Source organism: Vicia villosa, linkage group LG7, assembly GCF_029867415.1.
Source record: "Vicia villosa cultivar HV-30 ecotype Madison, WI linkage group LG7, Vvil1.0, whole genome shotgun sequence".
Taxonomy (NCBI): Eukaryota; Viridiplantae; Streptophyta; class Magnoliopsida; order Fabales; family Fabaceae; genus Vicia; species Vicia villosa.
The window spans coordinates 37,344,975-37,366,538 of record NC_081186.1 but is presented as its reverse complement, the minus strand read 5'-3'; the positions used below and the strand labels follow the sequence as shown (position 1 = coordinate 37,366,538).

The 21,564-nt window shown below is 34.4% G+C and overlaps 1 protein-coding gene and 1 long non-coding RNA gene across 2 annotated transcripts; both read right to left on the bottom strand.

Moving 5' to 3' along the window:
* Positions 1-233: 233 nt before the first annotated feature.
* Positions 234-2,165, bottom strand: LOC131618881 (protein MAIN-LIKE 1-like). The gene is made up of 4 exons (XM_058890036.1): positions 2,117-2,165; positions 1,815-2,011; positions 1,060-1,737; positions 234-953 (listed from the first exon to the last, which is right to left on the bottom strand). Exons 1-4 carry the CDS (start codon positions 2,163-2,165, stop codon positions 234-236), a joined length of 1,644 nt encoding a protein of 547 aa, XP_058746019.1.
* A 1,995-nt stretch (positions 2,166-4,160) lies between these two features.
* On the bottom strand, positions 4,161-5,112 carry LOC131617112 (uncharacterized). The gene is made up of 3 exons (XR_009288428.1): positions 5,071-5,112; positions 4,708-4,984; positions 4,161-4,619 (listed from the first exon to the last, which is right to left on the bottom strand). It is a non-coding gene; the product is annotated as an uncharacterized LOC131617112 (long non-coding RNA).
* Between the last annotated feature and the right edge of the window lie 16,452 nt (positions 5,113-21,564).

The following is a 21,564-nucleotide window of genomic DNA, read 5'->3' as shown; positions in this document are numbered from 1 at the left end:
TACAACATTGGCACTATTTAGTTTGATTTTATGATATTAAAACATTGGTACTATTTAGTATGATTTTATGATATTGGATTTTAATATATTGACAAATGGATTATAAATAGTTAATCTCAAACTATAAGTCTTAAATAAATATAAACATAAAATGTGACATCAATCTAAAACTATAAGTCATAACAATACATAAGTCTCAAACTAAAACATAAATATAAACATAAAATGTGACATCAATCAGACTCATTGTCATAAGTAATTGGACCTTCCCTAGGTAATGGTCCGCCTTGTGCAAGTCTGAGTGCTCTAAATATCTCCAGAAACTGTTCGTCTTCAGGAACAGCCTGATGACGCTGTAAGTAATGATGAAGCTCATGAGATATATATGATAATCTCGGGTCTGAAGGTCCTTCGTCATAGACAGGCACTGGTACCTCCATCGGCTGATCATCCTGTGGTGCTCTCAAACGAGGATGTGACACCGTATAATACCACGGCAAATAATCATCGTCTGTCTCATATGGCATGGTGGCAAACGCAGCTGGGGGATCATCGTGGGATCGGATCACCTGCAACATACTCTGCATATATGTAGCCCACTCAACATCCACATCAAGTGTGTCTACACTAGGAGGAGCAGTCGGTATGTACTGTCTGTATCCAAACTGACGCATGCATTTGTCAGGTAAATATAGAACTACAGTACCATACCACTTCAAACCACCCCGGTACAAACAGATATCATCAAAAGGACGGTGCACCCTATGATCCTCAAAAGGGCGCCAAACGATATCGTGAGGAGTCAACTGATCTAACACAGCTCGGATGTCAGCCACTTTTTGCGTCCCCTGCCTATATTCCCATTTCATCGCCCTAGCCATCGGACTATCAATGCCACATAATCCAGAAGTACCTCTCTTTCCAACAGTTGGAAAATACTCATGAATCCAACACTGTAACAAAACATTACTATTATAAATTAAACTAAATTATAATAAACAAAATTAAACTAAAATAATAGATATTAAGTATAACTAAATCATAAGTAAAATTTTGTACCTGAAGAAGAGAGGCATAACCGCTAAGCTGCTTGCATGAGTAAAATGAGGCGTCCCCTAAGTATCTGTACAGAGTAACCAGTGCAGCTGCCCCCCAGCAATATCTTCCACAAGTACTCAAATCTCTAAACAGTGGTAGATATTTTGCCTCGACAAGAGTAAAAGTCTTGTCGGCAAGAATAGTACAACCTAATAGCAACATCATGTAGGCTCTCATAGCACCCGTAAAGTTATTTGCCGCTCTTTGTTGCTCAAAAATTTGCTTCAACCAATCCAATTTATAGTAAGGATCCCTAACAGTAGAAGCCTCCGTAGTTACATCACTCAGTGAAACACCAAACAACTCAACAACTAGATGGATAGCATCATAATCGGTGACAACAACATCGGGGTCAACCAGCTCGCCCCTAATCGGTACATGAAGAAGACATGAAACATCATCTAGCGTGATGATCATCTCGCCGAACGGCATATGAAATGACGATGTTTCAGGATGCCATCTCTCAACAAAAGCAGATAACAAATGTGTATCTACCTTGGCCAAACTAGTATGCTGCAAAGATGACAGACCAGATGCAACTAGCCAATCATTCATCTGCCTTGGGAGCATTGGCGGAACCCATCCTATTAATTTCTTGCCATGTGCAGCAACCTTTAAGGTTGGCTTTGGTCGTCTCTCCTGAAAATAATTTGTAATATATGTTAATATATAAGTACATGTAATTTAAAAAAACATTTAAGAAAACATTTACGTACCTTGCCCAACCATAAATGATAGGCAACATGACTCTGATATCTAACCAATAAAGACGTATCAGTAGGTCCTCCGGGAAATGCCGGATGCTGCGGACCAACCTTGGGTGTAGCTCCCTGCTGTCCCTCGCCATCAGCGTCTCGACGTTGTCTTCCTCTTTGACGTATTCCGTCGATCGCACCTCCTCTTCTTCGAACCACTAAAAAAAATAGTTAACAATTAAATAAAATGTTATTAAAAATTAAATATAATATTAAAAACAAAAAAAAAACTAAAAATGAAAAAAAAAATAGGAAACGGATACCCCAAGGGGGGGTTATCCGGCTGAAGGAAACAAGAACCGGAAACCCCATCACTGGGTTATCCGGCTGGTAACGAAAGGAACCGGAAACCCCATCACTGGGTTATCCGACTGGTAACGAAAGGAACTGGAAACCCCATCGTTGGGTTATCCGGCTGAGAAAATTTTTGGAAAAACTCACTATTTGCTTGAAATAAGAACCGGAACTGCAGAGACTGGGATATCCGGTTTTGGCTGAAAAATTTTTTCTTCTCTCCACTGCTAACGGAACGGTAAGAATGAGGGAAAAAGTTAAAACTTTTGGAATTTTTACTATTTATACAGGGGTAAATTTGTCTGAAATTTTTTTTGTAGGGGTATTGGGATAAACGTAGGGGTATGGGGTATAATTTTCAGGAATTAAACTCAATAAACTAGGTGAATTCTTATCTACCCAACTCAAAAAGTTGGGTAAAATTACCTCCTTTATAAAATGCTTTGAAAACAACAAACATTTTTAGTATTTTAATAAATAATTAAATGTGTTAAATGAGATGGAATCATGTGATTGGTTGGAGGTAAACTACCCAACTTTTTGTGATGGGTAGAGAAGTTGTCCCCAATAAACTATAACACTTGTAGTTTAATATATAACACCAATCAACTATTATTAGAGTTTCTAGAGAGAGAGAAAGTCTCACTTCTCTCTAAAAATTTAGCGTGTTATCCCTCTTTTCCAATCTAATCTAGGATTTGGGTTTCTTAGTTTTATCTAGTTTCTCATCTAAAATCTTTAGTTCTTCATCTTTTCTCTAGTAGGAGTCTTTTGGTTTTTTGATTCATCTATGTGGCGCTGAAGTTTCTGTTTGCAATAGATAAATGAAAACACAACAAGAAAATTGTGTTTTAGTGTCGCCTAAAATCCGTTGCTAAAAAGCAAAAAATCGACGCTACAACACGTTAGCAACAACTTAGCGTTGGGGTCGGGGAGGAAACCCTTAAGGTGGAAACAAAGCATAATGATGAGTCGTCACTACATGTAACAGCGACTTAAGGAACGCTAGAGAGACGCTATAATAACAAAACGATGTTAAAGTATAATAATTTTTGTATATTGTCGCCCATGATCGACGTTAACGTTTACGTAGTGGCGTTTTAAATGGTCACTTTAATAATATATATTTTTTACATAGCATCGATTTTTATCGACGGTGCCTTCCATGTAGTGCCTGTTTATAGCATCACTTAAATATCATCTTCAATGTGTTAGCATCAGTATTTTGGGACACTCTAGTGTTGCCTACATTGAGTTAGTGTTGGCTTTGTTAAACGCTACACACCTAAACCTAAAGTCGTCCAATATGGTGTTGCTGAACACCGACGCTAATGGATTTTTATTTTAAATCAGCAATCTACACTAATTCAAACAACTCAACATAACACACAGATTAATCAACTCATTCTTTTAGGATCGATATGTAAAAAAAAATCTAACATGAACTATAAGATAGCATAAAATAAGCATCAAGTCTTTAAAATAGTTTGAGGTCCCTTCCTGTAAGCATAAAAGCAATGTAAAAAGAAAAAATATGTTGTCACAGACATGACTAATGGTGTACAAAGAATTGAGTTCTTTGCTTTTTCTTTTTCTCTCTAAGTGAACTTAAATAAATCTCAACAAGCCTTATAGAAAAAAGAAAAGTTGAAACGATTTATACTACCATGACTAAACTATAAGTAGTTTTGTAGTTTTTATAATTTTTTCTTGTTTGGATTATTACTTTAACGCTGGCATATATGGTGGAAATTTTCCACACTTCAATCTTTACCCATATTCAGAGTGAATTTCTCTATTGGTTTCATATTTTTTGAGTATTTTGGTTCGAGTGTTGAGTTTTCTATCTTGGATTTCACCTAAATGTGAATTGCATTGAGCTTTTTGTTTTGATTATTTTTCTAACCACTATCTTAATTTCATATTTAGTTTTGCAGCAGTGGCTTCAACTTTCTAGACAACAAACAACTACATGGTCATTCTTGGTTTCTAGTTCTCCTTTTGTGAGCGTCATACAACAAGTATGTTGAGACCCCTGCTTCTAATTCACAACATATGGTACCACCTAGTTACAATACATCAGGAACTTTATTTTATATGCAAGACCACCTTTCATAAATACTACTAGTTATCCTATCCTAAATATAAATCCAAAAAACAAACCATTATGAGCTTCTAAATAAAAATGGCTTGGACTTTTTTTCAGAGATTTCAGTTACGGAGTTTTTCCATATCAATATTCATCTAATTGAATCTCAAAAATCACTGTAATTCAAACTGAACAGATGAAAAATATTGTTTATCTATTTCCTACTAATATTGTTAACCAATTTCACATTATTTTAAGGACAAAATCAAGAAAGGCCTTACATGTGTTTTCTCTGCACGATGGTCAACCCAGTGTCTATTCTTCTTTTTGGGGTTAGCCATGAGGAGCTCGTCCGGATTTAGTGGTCTGCCTAACTTCTTCTCCTATAAATAAATATAACATAAATATGGTTACAATGAATATCAGATGAAAATATCTTTAACGCATTGTAATTAAAAATATAACACATACCAATTCTATAGCAACATCATGATGAGCTCTATGTCCCGTGGTATGGACCCCCTCCCTCTGGTTGATTCTCGATTAGTCTTATTTTGTTGAGAGAACTTTTTGAATTCTTGCATTTGCCACCCATCAAGAATTTACGCTTAAACATTTTCAACCATCCAATTCGGCTTTGTCGCCTTTTTCCTAATCTTACTAGATATATCAGATATTCTTTTACCACAAGCTTTATGAAACAAATATTGTATTTTGGCGTTATCACACGGCTCCACTGAACAAGAGACTGTAAAAAGAAAAACATTGTTGATTAAACAGTAAAAAATATAAATTATCATCATACTATAGTAAAAAAGAAATTATATGTCTTACTTTAAAAATGTGGAAAGTATTCATCTCTCTTCTATCGCGTGCCTTAAGCTCACTATACTGCATGAAATTGCATGATAAAGTGTCATTAAAACTTTTCTAATAGCTTCAGCAAGAAAACCGATTAGAGCCAACCAACAAAATAGAATTAAATTTTATCAAAATCTGATACAAAATATGCATCCGGTAAGCCTATCTAGGACCAGAAACATGACCCAAATTCTAAGTCAAATAATAAAACTTCCACTATAATAATCCATATACTACAACGATTAAAGTAAATAAACTAATAAATAGGATTAAATAACATCATTAAATTATAGGTGTCATTTTGACACAATCCAACAATAATTTGATTGGTTAATGCACCTCAAAGTATATTGTTAATTACAACTGTATAAAAGATCCCTAATGCAGCCTATACAAAACCTTAAACCTAACTTACCAAGCATTGACGGAACTGGTTCACCAGATACACCCAAATCAGCCTTTTTACTAAATACATTAGAGATTAAACAACATCAAAGCTATTTTCCAAACAAGTGCAAGCCAGAATAAAGTTAGTTGCCCGAAATATTAGAACAGATAGAAAGATAAAAAAGATGCAAAAGCATCAGAAAAATGCATCAACTTTATTTAAACATAAGGGGAATAGATAATGAAAACATGATCTAATAGTCTGTTAGGTTTGGAAGCAATAAAACTCATGAAACATGGAAGCTACCATTTGTATCTTCATTAAAATCATACCTTTTGAAACAAGGCATATCTTTCATCTCTTTTCATTCCATTACTGTCATCAGTGAAGTTCTGAAATTAACTAAAAAACTACTACTATAGAGAGTCTTTAGAATATTTAGAGACACATAATAAATTGAACGACAATCTTGAAACTGGTTTAAGCAAAACAAGCCGATAACAAAAGTTCTGAAATTAACTAAAAAAACTACTACTACGGCTTAAGATATGTGTGCCAACAGAAGTGTGAAGAGCATGTGTGCCAACAGAATGGAAATCCTCATGTAACATCGTAACTTTCATCCCATCAGACTAAAATGTGATAACAGAAGTGCGAAAAGCATGTGTGCCAAGCACAATCCTAATTTCGTTTTAGTCATCTTATGGTTTCTTGCTCATCGGTGCTCTCTTCTTTGAAACCTTCTCCTATTATTTCAACGTACATCGACCACGAGCTGCAAAAGCTATGGATGGTCAAAAATCACAAAACAAAAGCAAAGACTTGCGGATGCAAAAGCTATAAATGAGATACGGATGAAGGAAGTAGCCTCAGATAAAACAAACTAAACATTTTCAATCAACATTGATGATCCAATTCCAAGATGTCAATCCTGTTGATATATGTGAATTGAATAAGTCAGCTCTTTAACCAAGTAATCACCTACATATAAGATGTAATGTAAGCCTACAATTTACTTATTGATACATAAATTACACCAACATCCTGTTGCTGCAACATGTGATAAGAAGGGGTGATCCTCTACCTTTTTGGAGAAAAAGGTAGAGTTACTTTAGACAAAAAGTGAATAACATATCCAAAATTCGATGAGAAGGGGCATTATAGATCACACAACAACCATATATTAGAGAGGAAATAAATTGTTTATTTTTAACACAAAAACCTGAGATCCAATACAAAAAGAGACATCATCCATAAACCTGTGTGGCTTTCAAAAACAAACTGTTTAAATTTATCATAACACAACACTAGTAGTCAACAGTTTCAATTACATAACCAAGCCAATCAAGGTACACTATTCAATTATTCTAAACAAGGTGTTATTACTTGATATTGGGAATTATGAACCATAGTATAGTACTGTCATACCCCAAAATTTTCCCACCATATTTTCATGCAAGCATCAAAAGCTCAAGGCTCAATTGAGTACACGCTCTCCTAATCAACTACCCTCCAACTAGGGTTTTGTTCTTCTCAAGGAGAAGTCAACTTCTGATACCTCAAGTGGACTCCATGATCTCTCATATGATTCAAAGAACCTCTATGCCAAGTTTTAAGTCCTGATTCAAAAGATTGCTCACTCAATGGCCCAAACAATCAACAATCGACTAGTTGACCTAAAAGTCAAACTATGGTCAAATCACAGTCAAAGTTCCTGATTTTTTGTCAACAACTTTACTTTGAAGTATAATTCATCATTTGATCAAGGATTGATCATGATTCATCAAGGAAAGTTCAGAAATCAACAAATTCAAAAGTTTCTAAATTAGGGTTTTTATAGGATAAAGTCAACTGAACTTTGACCAGCCATAACTCCTACATGGAACATCTAAAATTTCCCATACAATGCTCATTTTGAAGGAAATTGAATTCTATACAACTTTGTCTCTCACATGCCAAGGCTAAAAATGCATTATTTGAGAGATATAAGTCAAAACATTACAGGTCCTTCTAGAAGCTCGCAAAAAGCAGTTTTTTCTCAGAAGCCATATCATCAAGATAAAATCCCCAAATGAAAAATATATTCCAAAGTGACTTGTAGAGGACATCTTGGGCTTTCCAAAAAGTCCTAGAACATCTTCATATTATAAATATTGAAAGAGTTATGGTTGGTAGAAGTTGACCAAATTTTGAGAAAATGCATAAAGTGAACATTGGGCAAAAGTGAATTTTTTCCAAATGGGCCTATCCTTTTATGTTTAAAACTTATTTCTAACATGGTACACGACCCCTAAGCCCATTCATGCCTTATTCCCTTATTTATTTTATTTATTTTTTGATTTTTAGTCATTAAAAGTCAAAATTAAGTAAATAAATAACAAGAAATATAAAAGATATGATTGATATTTGTTTTCCAATCAATCATGAGCCTATATTCACACATAAATTTAAAGGATTTCGTTGGTTTTTGATTAGTACAAGATTGAGGCAAAAATAGAAATATCTCATGCATATTTATTCAAAATTTCAAGTCACCAGATATGGAAGGATCCAAGCCCAAGAGTAAACCTAATTTGCTTTCTTATTTATGTTCATAAGGTTCAGAACGAAAGGGGAGGAAAAAGGTGTAAGTATGAAGTGCGCCTAAGAGGGGGGTGAATTAGGTTCTTTAAAACTTTTATCGGTTTTATAGAGATGTGTGGATTATTTTTCTGGTTTATGTTAAAGATTATGGAAAGCGTAAAGTGCGGAAAAATAAATGACACAAGGATATATCCTGGTTCCCCTCACAATCTGAGAGTACTCCAGTCCCCTTACACAGTAAGAGATTTTCACTATTGTTGGTAACTTGTACAACACACAACAACACTTCCAAGAACAATCCTCTTGGACCAAGAACAATCCTCTTGGATTTTACACTAAGTCCACAAAGATAACAATCCTCTCAAAGTGACTCTCTTGCTTCCAACAATCCTGGACAACAAGGTAATTACAAATTTATCATAAACTGATAATTACAGATAATTGATGATTGAAATTTTGTGCAGCAGGATGAAACAAATTCTATCAGTAGAATTTTTCTTCTCTTTCAATATAGTATATCACACAAATATATAACTAATAATGCTCAAGAACTTATGTTATTTAAACATGAAAATAATGCACAGTTCTTGACACTTTGAAAATTGGACAGAAGGAAACAATAAAAAAACTTGTGTGAATATTTTTTTTAAGAAAGAGAGGTAAAAACGTGAAAGAAATATTTTAGAATAAATATAGTATTCACACCCTTTGGAAACACGACATATCATTTGAAAATAAATGTGATGAGGTGTGAATTCAAAATGAAAAGATGTAATATAAAAGTGTCATGAAGAGATGTGTCTGGTAATAAAATAAAATAAAAAATAAAATGGAAGAGGATCAATCTATTGTCCAATCTATTGTTCCAAGATTTTAACGTACATATTTTGAAAAAGTAAGCAAGACAATAGATTGTTCCAATATGAAAATCGATTGATCTGTTTGAAATAAACAATCGATGGTGAGAAAAGAGCAATCGATTGGTGATTGATTTTTATATGAGAAAATATTTTTAAAAAAATATAAGAAAAAGAAATGGACCACAACCAGACTAGAACCCAGGAGCTCTTGAATAAGATATTTAGACTAAACTATCAACCACTAAAGCATTTGTATAATTCATTTAAAATATGCATAACAATTATCATATCCTAAAATCATTTCTTAAAATGAATGAATTAAAAGCAAATTTTTTATGGTTGAAATTAAATGAGAGATCTTGAGCACTAAAAATTATATATTTAAATATGAAATACCATATTTACCATCTTGTTGAAATATCTTCTTGAAGCCATTGAAATTCCATTTTCCTTTCTTTTGCTTTGATTATATACTTAAGTCATGTCTTTGTCTTCATCAAAATTATCTTTGAAAATGAGGGCTTGAATTCACAAAAGGGAGAGAAACCCTAGTCTCCATAGCCTTCAAAAACTTCAAAGGAACTAGGGCTGAGGATTTCTTCGTGCACAGCCATGCTCCACTAATTCCAAGCTTTGAATCTTCATTCTGAGGCCTCTAAAGGTAAGTGTGGACCGTAAGTCAAGCCTTCTAACGTGAGGATTTGACATACTATGTTCACAACTTACATTCATGTTTCAATTTCCGTATGTTATTCATCCTTGCGTTTTAATCTCCACTAATGATTTCTTTGAGTTTCTGGAACACATTAGAGAAGGTTTGGACCTTTATCCCAGAACTCTAACGTATAGAATCAGATCCACCATGGATGAGTTCATAAGAAGCAAGCTTTCGTTCTCAGCCTTGTGTGTCGTTTCTGTCCCAAACGAAGGCGCCATGGTTTCCATAGTAGTCCACCTCAAAGATCTGGGCAACTACTTTCCTCGTTTAAAGTTGTTTTTGCAGGTTTTGGTTTTCGAAGGATTTTTTGCAATAAAATCCGCAGCAGATTCCACGGTAAAATCCGCAGGAAATCTGGAGATGGAAGATGAAGCGCGTTGGAGACTTGTGATTGGAGGGTCAGCGGCGCATAACTTTTCCCCACGCGTGTCTACTTGGGAGTGGACAGTCAACGACGCTGTCATTCTCTTCCCTCTCCTCATTGGCCATACGCGTAACGCTGGGCCCCAGTTTGAATCTCTCTTTTGAATTTGTCATTTATGATTTACTTTTTCTATTTATTATTTAATGCTCATTGTGTTAACAATAAAATGTTTCAGCGCAACTGGCAAGTTGTGTTTAATTCTTCCTCAATGTCCTGGGTTCGAACCCAGGCGGTGTCTAATAGTTTTTTTTGAGAATTTCCTTGTTCACAGATACAGTACTCTTCTCCCATGAATGACCACAATGAGTCCTCATGCCAATACCATTGGATCTCCACTACAATCAGATGTGAAGGGCCAAAATCTGACGCTCCATGATGCACCCTCAGAATCCTACCCACACTGAATCAGAGCCAGGTTTTTTTTAATTGTTTTCTTATTTATTTGTTTTTTATTACTTAATTTCTTTTCCTTTTAATAAAAACCTTCTTTTTAAACAAAATCTATTTTCTTTTCTCCTTTTAAAAATTCTAAACAAAATCTTTTTCACAATCAATTAACTTTTTTTAGTTTTAAAATTATTTTAATTAATTTAGTGTGTTTAATTTTAGGCTAATTAATTAATTTTAGGTTTTCAAACTCTGATCTTGTTTTTAGGCTTGTTAAAATTAACTATAATAATAATTTTAGGTTTTCTCTAAGATTTAAGATTTATCACCATGATTAACTATAATAATTATTTTTGGTTTCAAACATTGAATTTCTTTTATGCGCAAATTCTCTTATCATCTCATATTTTGTGATTGTCGAATGCTTCTGTTTAATATTTTTGCCTTTTAAATTTTGCCTTTTAATTTCGCCTTCTGCCTTTTTTTTTTAAATTTGTGCCTTTAATTGTAATTATTTATTTATTTTAATTTCTGCCTTGCATTGCTGGCACATTCTATTAACTATGGGTAACTTTGCCTCATTAGAGTTTGCCTTATGCCATTCGCCTTGCCTGTTTAATTCTTGCAATAGTATTGTATTCCTTCGATATTTTGCCTCTATTTTCCCTGCAGGTGTTTATTGTAATAATTTAGATTTATATTTCTGCCTTTAAATTTCCGCATACAGGTGTTTTTTTGTAATAGCGTAGGAACTTTTATTTTTGCTTTTATTTTATTTTAATTGAGTGGTTAGTAAATTAGGGAGTGCAAACCATGAACTGGATCTAGAATGAATAACTTTACAAGATAAATGTAATCGAAGTTAACCACGTGATTGTGCACCCACACACCTTTAGGGTAATCCCTCTGTTGCCTTGTTGCCTTATTACTGTTGCCTTATTGATTATGCCTTAAAGTAGTCAAGTCCCTCGATTCTGAGGATACCTAAAGCAAAGGTTGCCTTATTCATTGATATCATCAATTTTTTCCCTCGAAGTTGCCTCGGTAAAACATGATGATTGTCCCAATTGCTAAGGTATCCTCGCATGATGCCTAAAAAGATTAATGACTATTATATCCTTCCCTTAGACTACCTGCCCTCTTTATGGCAAGGGACAGTCTTATGGCGAACGATATCTCGATGACCCTTCAAACATCCAATTGAAAGACTTCCTGCCCTCTCATGGTATGGATAGACCCTTTCGCCCGAAAGACTAAAAGAACAATTTTTCTAACTTAGGGTAGTTGCTACTAATTGCTTGCTCTAAATTCAAAAATACTTTTCACACCTCCTTTTCAAATACTTTCAAACAAGGCTACGCTTATTTACAAGCTAAAGTCCTTAAAAAATCTTTTCTAAACACACACGACACTTCAAACATTTCAAACAATTCAAAAGTGAGCTAAGCAATTAAGAGCTCATGGATAACCATGGATGCAAAGGGTGCCTTACACCTTCCCTTTGTATAACTTACCCCCCGAACTCAATCTCTTTCAAAAAGGTCTTTTTCTGTTCTTTTAGCCTTTCTATTAAATCGGATAAAATAAAAGTCGGTGGCGACTCTTGCTTACCGCGACATTTCAAATAAAGTCAGTTCACCGTATTACAAGTACAGAATTGGATATTAAAATATCCAATCTGTAGAAGTAGGAAATGGCCTCTGGTTTTGCTGTGTAGACTATATTATTGGTGCTAGAACTTTAAGCATCGATTAAATTGATAAATAGGATGATGCTTTGTATGAGAGAACCAATGCGGCACAAGTGCAAGCTTCATTTGGCACAAAGTACAAACACATCAATGTTAACATGTTTTGCAAACAACTATATCTATTTCAAAGTTCTAAATTCCCAATAATATCAACTTTGTAAAAATTAATGCGGCAATAAAAAGGTAAGTCAACAGAGAAGGCATAAAAACATCAGCAAACATATAAATATGAAATCTCAAGTCATTCAACAGTAAAGTCACCAAGCCACAAATATGCCACAGTGGCTACAGAGGATGATATTCCAAATACATATATAGTAATATTATGAAATTTCTCGTGAAAATAAAAGAACCACCAATGAAATAAAAACATAAACCTTTCGATTTACACGTTACATTTGAAGTTAATGTTGATGAGGGATGGCATCATGGCACTACTACCATGGCCTATGATAAACTAAAACTACAGTTAATTTACATAATTTTTATCTTCATCTTGAATCATTGGATTATTTGTCACTAGTACTGGCTCGACCTCATCAATGAATCCTTCATCGGCTAAACCACGTATTTGTTCAAGTTTTGTAATAAGCAAAATTGGTGAATTTCATCAGATTGATAAGGCATTTCATCCTCGATGTTATCTATCTCCACATAACCCCTTGGTTTTGTGGTAATTGCAGCACACCATCCACGCATGTTTCTTGTATATCTGGATATAGGACATAATACACATGTTTTACTTCTTGTGCAAGAATGAACATGTCATATTGACGATATCATTTATCCATCTTAATGTCAACAATAGTGTACTCCTTATTAACTCTTGTGCCACTATTATTAGATGTACCAAACCAAGCACAATAAAATTGGGCAATATTGTTGCTAAAGCCATGATATTCCAATTGAAGTATACGTTGAATGATACTGTAAAAATTATCTTCTCCTCCATTTGTAATTCATTTTACATGTACCCCATAATAAGTAGTCTTTTTACCACGACTCCATTCTTCAGTATGAAACTTGTACCCGTTAACAAAGTAGATGTGCCATGATATTGTCGTAGGATTAGGACTGAGAGCTAATGCCTTCATGTATGGGATAGATGTTCCATTTCTCTCATCATTCACCTAAAAAAAATACATCTAACCTTAGAGAGAAAGTGTTGGTTGGAAACTCTCATGCTATGATCTAGTATCGTTTTTGAAACTTGTACTTGGCAACAAACTAACGATCTTGAAATAGTGGGAGCAAAAATAAGTAGTTTCACGGTGCAAGTAGGCAGTGCATATTGAACCTTCAACCCTGGATTTATTTTTCACTCAACGTTTGTAGTGTCCCATCAATCTAAGAGTGAAACGGTTAAAAGATGTTATTTCATTAAAGTAATCTACAAAAATTGCGCATTGTTTACATTTCAAATGGATACATCCAACGAAAAAGCAACTGGAAGCAAACACTCTATGAATACATGGCATTCATGAGATTTCATCCCCTTCATCCTACCGTTGATGACATCAGCACACCTAGAAGGATTTGAGGCATAACCATCAGGCATTTTTAGTTCCTTAATCCATCTACAGACTAGCTTTGCCTCTTCGGATGTCAATGAAAAATTTTCTTTTGGCTTAGCCATCTTTCCATTATGTAGAGGGCGCAACTCTAAATTCCCACATAAACAGTTAAGAGGTAAATCCAATCTTGCCTTTTCATTGACCTTTGTTTCTACAGGATCATTCAGGATAGTGTTAAACATATCATCAAATACATTCTTATCTATGTGCTTCATATCAAGGTTGATAATATGTTTAACCCTAAACCCTAAAAATCGACGACGACAATTGAACCAATATTGTTTTCCCCCATATCCTAAGGTGAAAGCCTTTGTACTATCCATGCAATAAGAGAATGCTAATTTACCTTATGTCCCTCATTTAGACAACATACCATATGTTGGAAAATCATTGATTGTCCATATTAAATGCACATTCATTACAAAATTTTGCTCCATATAGATATCATATGTCACAATGTCATCTCTCCACAAGCGCACCAAATCATCAATCAAAGGTTGCAAGTAGACATCTATATTAACTTTTGGGTTGTACGGTCCTGGTACAAGACAAGTCAAAAGTATGTATGGTTTGGTCATGCACATTTAAAGAGGGATATTTTAGGGTGTGACTATTATCGGCCAACATGAATATGGAGAAATAGACGTTTGAATGTAAGGTGTAAACCCATCCGTACATAAACCCAATCTTACATTTATTGGGTCACTAGCATAATCGGGATAAACTTCATCAAAGTGTTTCTATGCTTTTCCATCAGATGAGTGACGCATAATATTTAGATTTCTTGTGTTCTCACTGTTAGAACAAGAATTGTTCTGATCAAATTATCTTAGTTTTGATGATAACAATGTATATGAATTTTGCTTAAGATAATGTGGTACTCTAATCCAATGCAATTTCCTTTTCAGGAAATATATAAAGAGTATGCACAAATCAGCGCTCAGAAGCTTTGACTCTGAAGGTTCAACATGCAACATCAGAACATGGTCTGGCAAGACATCAGAAGATGGTCAAGCAGAATCAGAACATGGTCTATGGAAGCATCAGAAGGACTGGAGTTCAGAAGCAGAAGCACTGAAGTAATGGTATCACGCTCAGAAGCACTTCAAGGTCAGAAGATCAGAAGATGCTTATGCACCAAGCTGTTTGTACTCTGATGATATTCAAACGTTGTATCTACAAAAGATCAATCAGAATCAAGTACAAGATGGCAGGCTACGCTGACTGACAAAAGGAACGTTAGAAGCTATTAACGGCAACGTCAGTAGTCACAGCAAAAGCAAGGCTCGAGGTAGTTGATAAAAGTGTGAAACATTAAATGCAATGTTGTACGGAATACGCAAAGCATTAAATGCTCCCAAAGGTCATCTTCTCATGCGCCTATAAAATGAAGTTCTGAAGAGAAGCAAAGGTTAACGAAACTGCATACAACTCTTAACAAAAACTTTGCTGAAACGCAGTTCATTTTGAAAGCTCTCAAACTTCATCTTCAACCTCACTTATTGTTGTTGTAATAATATAGTGAGAGTAAGCTTTAAACTGTAAGAGAAATATCACAATTGTGATTATCGCTTTTAAGAAGCATTGTAATACTCTTAGAATTTGTTTACATTAAGTTGTAAAGGACTAGAGTGATCAGTTAGATCAGAAGACTCTAGAAAAGTCTTAGAGGGTATCTAAGCAGATTGTTCCTAGAGTGATCAGGTTGTGATCAGAAGACTCTAGAAGACTTAGCAGTGTCTAAGTGGAAAACCATTGTAATCTCGTGTGATTAGTGGATTAAATCCTCAGTTGAGGTAAATCACCTGATAAGGGTGGACTGGAGTAGTTTAGTTAACAACGAACTAGGATAAAAATAATTGTGCAAGTTATTTTTATTTTACAAGTTTTGATACTACACTTATTCAAACCCCCCCTTTCTAAGTGTTTTTCTATCCTTCACTCACGATGCAATATCATTTGAGCTGCATATTCCTTTGAAGCATAAAGTTATTGTAACTTAAGAACGATTGGAAAATAGAACATTATCTTCACTCCCATATCTTTGTATTTTCACTTAGGGTTTATTTTAGAAAATGATTAGGTTAATGTACACATACCTAAACCCTAATCTCAAGATCCTTTGATCTTTTGAGTCCAATGCAAATATCATGTTAATATTAGCTTGACTGCCAGTGTCTTTCCTTGTTTATCCACTTGTACATATGCTTGTTGATTTACATCTTGGTACTTTACAACTTTGGTTATGTTATTATCCTTGTACATATATAAATTTTTTAGTAACCCCACATGCATGAGATATTCATCCATCATCACATCATATTCATACATACATGATATGATCTTGAGGTATGTCATCCCTTTTATTCATCAAACTTTCATACTTGAGTTGCTTGCATACATTGATATCTTAACACACTTTTGTTTATATCCATGGTACACATAATATGTTTCACACACCACTTGAGATACTCACCTTTAATGCTTGCTTGAAATGTTTGATTCCTCATTGTTGCTAAATTCCAAAGGAGTGGGATAGTATTGACTAAAATTGTCAAGGTACTCACTCTCTTTTATCCTCTTTTACTTTGTGCTTAGTATTGTTAAATCTTAGCACCCTCCCTGTTTTAAATATGGTTATGTATTGTTAAAGCTCAACCTTTTTTAAATCAACTCTGGTTTTGTATTGTTAAATCTCAACCTCTTTCAAATCAACTCTGGTTTTATATTATTAAAGCTCAAGCACCACTCTTTTAAATCACCCTTGCCTTGTATTGTTAAAACTTGGCACCTTTTAAAAACCTGTTGAGTATTGTTAAAGCTTAACACCCAAAAAGATTTTTTTTTCCACTTTGGCTCTTTATTTTCCTTTTAAGGGGAACTACAAATGCTCTGACTACCCTATTGCACTTAAAGGGCATGTAGGCACAAGATGCAATGTCTTTCCAACACACTTTTAATAAAAACTTCTTTTCCCACCATCGCACTCTATTTCACAAAACAAAAATAGTTTATAACAACAAAAAACAATAATATATTTTCAAAAAGGTTCCTGTAGAGTGCTAAAGATGTGAAGGATACTAATACCTTCCCCTTGCACAACCAACCCCCGAACCTAAGATCTCTGTTTATTTTATTAGTTTTGTTTTAAAAACTTCTTTGGGTTTTATTTTGCTCTTTTTCCCATTTTCTTTGGAAACAATAAAGCGTGGTGGCGATTTTCACTAAAATATGAATCAAGTCAATCAAATGGCCTCCGGTCTCAATTTTTCACCGCTACAACATCCAGAGGGACATTTGGCCTCAAGAAGCACCCATAAATGTTAATAATTGAGAAACTTATGTCCTTTTGACCAAATGGTGTGTGCCATACTTGATTTTAGGTCAAACTAACTTGTACCAACTTGAGATTTTTGGTGTTTTCTTGCCTTCTAAGGCTCATATGATCAAATGAGTACCATATGAATGAAAATTGATTGGTCTTGAACTAATATTGATGATTGCTTGAGAAAATGCATGGAAAAGTCATGGAAATAAACCATGAATCAGACTTGAGTCACTTGTACAAATAAGCCTCAATCTTGAACTTCTCTTGATCCAATGATGTTGAATGAAGTTTGACATACATATGACCTAAGATTATAGGTCATGCCTTTAAGAAAAGTCCATTTGTTCAAGAGTTGACCACATATTTGACTTTGAGGAACCAAAACCCTAATTTAGAAACAATGCTCGACCTTTGAGAAAATTTCAACCACAAGCCAAGTTACTTGGAGCATTTGAACATATTTGAACATGAAATAAGATCCTCTTTAGTAGTAGAAACTCCCTTGCCTTTTGATTGCCAGCCCTACCTTGCAGAATAGGAGAAAAAGAAAGCAACATACAAACATGTTTTTGTATTTCGAATAAAGGTTAGTGAAAGATTAGATGATGAAACAAAAGCAAATAAGGATACAAAAAGAAACACACAGGTGTTTGGTGATCTCCTACAAAAGGTCAAACCCAAATACCAAGGAGATGGAAGATAACCATACTTGTGATTTTGTTCAAATGAAAATGAATAATAGGTGAAATCTTAAGGATAAAAATTGGGGTATGACAATTATAATATATTAAATCTGAAACAGTGAATCATATTGTGACACATCATATACCATATAATTCTACACTAAAAAATATGTGTTTCAATAATTTTATTATTATTAAATCTACAAAAATTATTAAACATAACTATCACCCCTTAAATTTTTAATTTCATTATAATAATTTTTTTACTCTTTTTCATTTATATCATCAAGATTCTCATTTTTAATTATGCTCTACTGCATTTCCTTTTTGCTTTCTTCTTTATATATTCAAAAATAAAATAAAATAAGGGAAGACTAACAAAAAAAAATCATAATAAAAAATTTAAAATTCTTCTAAAATTTAATAATGAGAATAATAACATTTTAAAAGTTTGTTTTGACCGAAACAAACTTAATTCATATCAAATAAAAATTAATGTTCAATACAAGGAGGAATAAGATAAAAAACACTAGGCCTAGTCCAAGAATTGACCGCTTTTGCTTGCAAATGACCAACCGAATTTCCTTGGCGCTTTATAAACTTCACCTCAAAGTTAGTAAAATTTAGTAACAAGCTCTTAATAGCCAAAATGATTAAACTAAATTCACAACTACCATAATAATTAGAGTGAATATCTTGAATCATCCGTTGAGAATCACTTTCGAAAGTCACATTATCGAGTAGCGTACCTATGGCTGAGAGAATACCAATGTCCCAAGTCACACATGTAACGATGAATCTACCAAAATGATCTCTAATGCATCAGCCCCTATTCGTAGTTTCCAAATGATAATGAAAACCCGTATCAATGTTACACTTCACCATCCCTGCACTCGGCGGTGTCCAGGTTATTTGAGGAATTTTATCATGCTCTCCATTAGTTCCTTTTTGATCCATATACTAGTCATGCTAATTATAATAAGCTTGCACACCTAACTTTGTTCCTTCTTCCCGTTCATTATTCCAAATCACATTGTTTCTATTATTCCAAAGCTCATAAATCATAACGGCAACTCTCTCCGCCATCCTCTTATCTTCTTTACTACAAATATAAAAAAATAAGGTCCTTAGCACTATTAAAGGGCTGAACTCATGGCTCAACAATAGAAGACAGCCCTGCTGCCCCCAACAATGGCTCGTAGAACTACAACCAAAAAACACGTGTCAATCATTTTCATCAACATTATTACACATATGACAATCTGAGGGGCACTCGACATGATGACTTTGAAGTATAATACGCGTCGAAAGGCAGCCCCTACAAATTCTCCACAACAAATGTTTGGCCCTCGGTGGAGCTTTAATGTTCCATAAACTACATTAATCCCCCTCCACTCGATACTCCGAAAGGTTAATTTAAGCATTCCTCCATAACATGTACCCATTCCTCACACTATACACAAGACTTTGCTCTTCCTTCCAAACCAAACAATCTTCCCCCACTTTCTCCACCAATGAAACCAAAAGGATTTCTTTAGCGACTTCATGGTCAAACAAGTGTCAGATTTTGTGAACATCCCACTGCTTAACATGAGGTAACATAATATTATTAACTATAAGCTCATATGCCCCTTGACCTTCAGGCCCTCCAACACACCCTTCTCCCTTCCCTCTTAGCCAAAGTTCATTCATAACATTAACCTTGCTCCTATCCCCGATGTTCCACCTACAACCAAGAGTTAGAACATTCCTAGGGTTCCATAAACTCCTTAACACAAAACTCAGATTACTACCAATATTAGCTTCGGAAAAATAGGATATAAAATAGTACATTGCTTTGAAGATTCTGGCCACCAACGAGTGAGGATTTGACAACAAATGCCAACCTTGTTTAAATTATGCATTATATAATATAATCAATTTGAAACGGAAAATTGCATTGCGACACATCATATGTCATATAATTATATATTTGCCACATTAGTTAAAATTTAATGTGGCACTTAGGACTGAATCTAACAACAAATTTGCACAATTGCTCCCCATCCTTTCAACTTCTTTTCTAAAAAGCATATGTTAGAGTAATTATATTATTAATTCTACGAAAATTACTGATAATTAAATAGAGCTATTACCCCTTAAATTTTTAATTTAAGTATGATAATTTTTTCACTCTCTTTCAATTATATGTCATTCAAGATTCTCATCTTTATTTATGCTCGGCTACATATCCTTTTTTTTCTTTTCTTGATATTAGATTATCTAAAAATAATAACAATACTATTTTATTAAATCAAAAGACTAACACAAAAATAAATTGATAACACCATTCAAAAATAAAATAAAATAAGTGAATGCTAACAAAAAAAAATCCTTATATAAAAATATTTAAAATTCTTAAAAAATTTAATAATGACAATAATAAATATTTTAAATTATGCATTATAAATACCATTAATTAACCAGAAACGGCGCATGACTTAGCTAGGTCTGCAGCCAAAAAACAGAGAAATTAATCTGTCATCTCCCAAGTTTTATCTGACACCCCCGCCCCCCCAAAATTATATGAAAATACCAATATACGCAGACTAAAAAATTCAGCATTTCACAAAATATATAGGCCAATACCAAAAATTTTAAATCTCAGGAGCGATACCAGAAATGTCGAGGCGACTACCAGAAATTTTACCAAATAGCAAGTATTTCCAGTATTTTTGCAGAATTTCCGATAAAAATTCACGGAAATTTTAGAAATTTCCTTTATTTGTTACCGTAGATTTTAAAATTCCAGATACTTTTTAGAGATTTTTGTACAGGAAATTTTGAAATTTACGTTAGTTCAATTTTTTTGAAATGATACCAGAAATTTCATAATTTTCGGTAGTTCATTCTTTTCCTTATTTATTTGTTTCAATGAGGACCAGTGGTAAAGACGGTATAAAATTTTTCGGTAGTTCATTCTTTTCCTTATTTATTTGTTTTAATGAGGACTAGTGATAAAGACAGTACCATTGTGGGTAGACTGACTAATGGAGCGGAAGCTCGGGCCTGGAGGGATGAGGTAGAGGCTTTCCAGTTACAGACTGAAAGACATCCTCTAACATTCTCACTGAAAACGGTTGGCTGAGCAGATGCAGTACCGTGCACCGAGTCGCCGGACTGCTGGAGTTGATATTATAGAGGAGGAACCTGTACCTGTGGTTGAGCAGGTACCTGTGGAGGAGCCAGTTGTGGTTGTACCGGTTGTGGAGGAGCCAACTGTGGAGGTACCGATTATAAAGGAGTCAACTGTGGTGGTGCCTAATGTGGAAGAGCAGGTATCCGCTATAGAGGTTATTGTTGAGGAGACTCTTGCGGCGGTTGATGAGGTGTCTCCTGCTGATACAGACGCCACGACACATGCATCTATAAAGCCATCAGTTCACACTGATGGAGCCTTTCCAGGAGGAACCACTAACAGGTTTGTGCTCACATGATATGTTGGCCATGTCGCATTTCGTATATGGCAGGGCGAGATATGTATGTTATATTTTTTATTGCAAATTATTCATTATTGATTATTTTGGCTCAATTGACTATTTGGAAGTTTATTGATTATATTTTTAATTTTGTTTCTTACGGGAGCATCCGACATTGAAGGTCGCTTCCCATGGCTTGAAGTTAAAGAACTTCCCAAAGGAGGAGATGCCTATGCAGGTCAGGCGTATTATAACTGATTTTAGCCTGGTGGATTTTACTGAGTGCTCACTTACCATGTTCGACGCCTCCATCC